The following is a 4,654-nucleotide window of genomic DNA, read 5'->3' on the forward strand; positions in this document are numbered from 1 at the left end:
TGACATCTGCACATCTCCTTTGGTGAGGTGTCTGTTAAGGTCTTTGGCCCAATTTTTAATTGGGTTGTTTGATTTCTTATTATTGAGTTTCAAGAGTTATAATGGTACTTTATCTGGTATTCTTTTATAAAGTATTTTCTCCCACTCTATGCCTTGTCTTCTAATTCTCTTGACTATCTTTTGCAAAGCAGAATTTTTAAAAATTATAATGAAGTTCAGCTTATCAACTTTTTCTTTCTGGATGGTGCCTGTGGTGTTGTATCTAAGAGGTCATTGACATACTTAAGGTCATCTAGCTTTTCTCCTATGATACCTTCTAAGAATTTTATACTTTTGCATTTCACATTTATGTCCATGATTCATTCTGAGTTAATTTTTGTGAAGGGTGTAAAGTTTGTGTCTAGATTTTTTCGTTTTCATATGGGTGTACTGTTTTTTCAAACACATTTGTTAAGAAGACCATCTTTTCTCCATTGTATTGCCTTTGCTCTTTTTTCAAAGATCATTTGATCATATTTATGCTTTCTCTGCTTTTTCAAATCTCACAGATCTTTTTCAAATCCATTTCTAATTATAACTCCATCACATCTCTTTTGTTGTTACTACGTTATCACCTACACTATCACAGTCTTATATGCATGAGGTTAGTTGCTAAATTAATATTGAACATTTACTACTAAGTGCCAAGCACTGAGCTAAACATTTCATGTTGATTATCTCACTCAAACCTCACAAAGACCTTCTGAGGCAGATAGTACTATGACCCATTACTCTTTTTCCAGAAGATGAGGCCCAGAGACATTAAGTATATTGCTTATGGCTCCAGCATTAGAGATAGGGTCAGGGTTATAAACCCATTTTATATAACTCTAGAGCTAGGTTTTACAGAAAGAATATTTCATTTTATTCATCTTTATATTTCTATCAGTTAGATTAAAAAATAAATGTTTGTGAGATTAAATTGCTTGCTATGGCCTAAACTCAATGCTTAAATTATATTTTGGGCTGGAAAAGAGTCTTTTTGTCTTCCTGTCTATCTTTGCTTGGATAAAAGTCTATTCAAACATTTTGAACAAGGCCAGCTTTATATAGGGGTGTGGTTGTATGGATGATTTTTTTTATAATAAATTTATTTTTTATTGGTGTTCAATTTGCCAACATACAGAATAACACCCAGTGCTCATCCCGTCATGTGCCTCCCTCAGTGCCCATCACCCATTCACCCCCCACCCCTCGCCCTCCTCCCTTTCTACCACCCTAGTTCATTTCCCAGAGTTAGGAGACTTCATGTTCTGTCTCCCTTTCTGATATTTCCTACCCATTTATTCTCCCTTCCCTTCTATTCCCTTTCACTATTATTTATATTCCCCAAATGAATGAGAACATATGATGTTTGTCCTTCTCTGACTTATTTCACTCAGCATAATACACTCCAGTTCCATCCATGTTGAAGCAAATGGTGGGTATTTGTCGTTTCTAATGGCTGAGGAATATTCCATTGTATACATGTGCCACATCTTTATCCATTCATCTTTCGATGGACACTAAGGCTCCTTCCACAGTTTGGCTATTGTGGACATTGCTGCTAGAAACATCGGGGTGCAGGTATCCCAGCGTTTCATTGCATCTGTATCTTTGGGGTAAATCCCCAACAGTGCAATTGCTGGGTCGTAGGGCAGGTCTATTTTTAACTCTTTGAGGAACCTCCACACAGTTTTCCAGAGAGGCTGCACCAGTTCACATTCCCACCAACAGTGCAAGAGGGTTCCCTTTTCTCCGCATCCTCTCCAACATTTGTGGTTTCCTGCCTTGTTAATTTTCCCCATTCTCACTGGTGTGAGGTGGTATCTCATTGTGGTTTTGATTTGTATTTCCCTGATGGCAAGTGATGTGGAGCATTTTCTCATGTGCGTGTTGGCCATGTCTATGTCTTCCTCTGTGAGATTTCTCTTCATGTCTTTTGCCCATTTCATGATAGGATTGTTTGTATCTTTGGTGTTGAGTTTAATAAGTTCTTTATAGATCTTGGAAACTAGCCCTTTATCTGATACGTCATGTATGGATTGATTTCAAGAATGGTCTGAAAACTCCTGTTTTCTCTACTTCTTAATTCTTGCTAGAAATTCTACTTATTGAGATTTTTATCCATAACAAAGTTCTTTAACCTTGTGAAATGGAAATAATGCAGGAAATAGTAACAGATCAGCCATTTAAAGCTGGTATGAAAATATTTATCAGATGATTTCCTATGAACAAATATTGATCACAGAGTTATATTCGATGACAAATATTTATATGGAAGGCTAACATAAAATGGGATACAAATGAACAGAAGAAGGTATTGTCCTTCTGAAAATATAATTGAGGTTTTATTTATGGTTTATCAACCAACGTTCATTAATAAAGCTAAATGATGTTAATGTCATTGGAATTTAGATTTGGAGCTCTATAGTACAGAAATAAAATCTATCTGTAGAGAGATATGTTTCTAGTGGGATATAGTATTTCTATTACCTTCTATCACCTAGTGCCTTCTTCTAGGTTCAGTCCCATTTCTGTAAGTGTGTGGGTAGGTTATAAATATAAATTGTACACTTATTTGTTAAATATAAACACTGGAGAATGGAAATAATATTGTTGAAAGTAAAAATGAGTAGTTAAGTGTATATCATTTCTATGTAGGTTCATGTTTTTATGTGTATATGTTTGGGTAGTTGGCCTATTTACCACCGACTGATTATGACTTGGCTGATATTAAAATAAGATTGCCACCTGATGACAAATCTTCCATGGAGAAGATGATTCTGAAATGTGCCAGTTTGTGTGACAATAAATCATATTGGGAGAAACTACAAAAAACTGGTAATAAGAGTTGATTCCTGCAAGAGGTTTGCCAACTATAAAGATAACATTCCTCTGCTACTTAATTTAACACATGAAAAAGGAAGCCAAATGTGACACATGACTTAGCTCCAGGACCAGATGTAGTGTTGGTCTCCTTTCTCTTTTTTTGGTCTCCTTCTGCCTGTAGCCAGTGCCTCATAAATAATTTGACTTGGAAGATATTTTTGCAGTTATTTGTGGTCTTATATCATGATTATTGCTTTACTTCTCCAGGACCCTCTGATGCGTGAACATGCAGAACTACACTTCTGTGATGGAGTTCATCCTATTGGGAATTCCCAATACCGAAGGGCTGGAGAACATGCTGTTTGTCTTATTTTTGGCCTTCTATCTCTTCATCTTGTTGGGAAACCTGCTCATTTTCCTCACCATTCTGGTCTCCTCCAACCTGCACACCCCCATGTATTTCTTCTTGGGAAACCTGTCTGTGTTTGATATATTTTTCCCTTCTGTGAGCTCCCCCAAAATGATGCTCTACCTAATGGGGCAAAGCCGGACCATCTCATACCAGGGCTGTGCCTGCCAACTCTTCTTTTACCACTTCCTGGGTGGCACTGAGTGTTTCCTGTACACCGTGATGGCCTACGACCGATTTGTGGCTATTTGTCACCCTTTGCGATACACGGTCATCATGAACCGCAGGGTGTGCACTGGCTTGACATTGGGCACTTGGCTGGGCGGCTGTCTCCATGGAAGTATCCTCACCTTTCTGGTCTTTAAGTTACCCTACTGTGGCTCCAATGAGGTGGACAATTTCTTCTGTGATATCCCAGTGGTGTTACCCCTGGCCTGTGCAGACACCTCTCTAGCTCAGACAGTGAGTTTTACTAACGTGGATGTTGTGACGCTTACATGCTTTTTCCTTATCCTTACTTCCTATGGTCACATCGTCCTTTCTATATTGAAAATCAGCACTGCGGAAGGCAGGCGCCGAGCTTTTTCAACCTGCAGTGCCCACCTGATGTCAATCTTCTTGTTCTATGGGCCGGTGATGCTCATCTATCTCAGGCCTGCTTCCAGCCCCTGGCTAGATTCTGTTATTCAAGTGTTGAATAATATTGTCACTCCTTCTCTCAACCCTTTGATTTACACCTTAAGAAACAAGGATGTGAAATTGGCTTTGAAGAAAGTACTCACTCAAATGGTCCACATTTCTGGGGTATAAGGTATAGGGGCAATTCCTCTCTGAAATTCTTTGGGGGAGTTGCTGCAGATCCACTATTCTTATAATGAGATTGTTGCCAAATAGTGAGCTGGGCAAACTACCAGTAGTTTCTTAGGAATACTGATAGTCTCGTGGTAAGTGTCAGCTGAGCCACTGATTTAGTCCTACATGGAAAGGACTGGGTTAATCAGGAAAAATTTCCAGATTAACCCAGCCTTTTCTGTTTTTAATTTGCCAAAACAATGTATCTTTTCTGCCTCACACAGTCTGTACTTGTTGGAACTATGTTTTGACCAATTACCATAAAGCTTCAAGTTTCTAGAAGCCATGGACTGTCTTCCTTTCCTCTCCCCCCGTTCTTCTCTTCCTTCCTTCCTTCTCTCCTCCCTCTTTTCTTCCCTTCTTTCCTTCCAAAATGTGTGCCTTACTCAATTCTACTACAATATCTCTCTGGCCATTTAACAAAGCTGGTTTTCATGGTCAACACGCTATAAAATTTAAAAGCATGATGGTGGTACAGTTTGCTTAAGTTTAAACTTAATTTATAACTTTGGCTTTAATCATATCTTCCTATTAAAGAATAAT

At 38.4% G+C, this 4,654-nt stretch overlaps 1 protein-coding gene across 1 annotated transcript; it reads left to right on the forward strand.

Moving 5' to 3' along the window:
• Nucleotides 1–3,136: 3,136 nt before the first annotated feature.
• Nucleotides 3,137–4,069, forward strand: LOC144305758 (olfactory receptor 10D3-like). The gene has a single exon (XM_077884833.1). It carries the CDS (start codon nt 3,137–3,139, stop codon nt 4,067–4,069), a length of 933 nt encoding a protein of 310 aa, XP_077740959.1.
• The last annotated feature ends 585 nt before the right edge of the window (nt 4,070–4,654 follow it).

This window comes from Canis aureus, chromosome 3 (assembly GCF_053574225.1).
Source record: "Canis aureus isolate CA01 chromosome 3, VMU_Caureus_v.1.0, whole genome shotgun sequence".
In the NCBI taxonomy this organism is placed as follows: domain Eukaryota; kingdom Metazoa; phylum Chordata; class Mammalia; order Carnivora; family Canidae; genus Canis; species Canis aureus.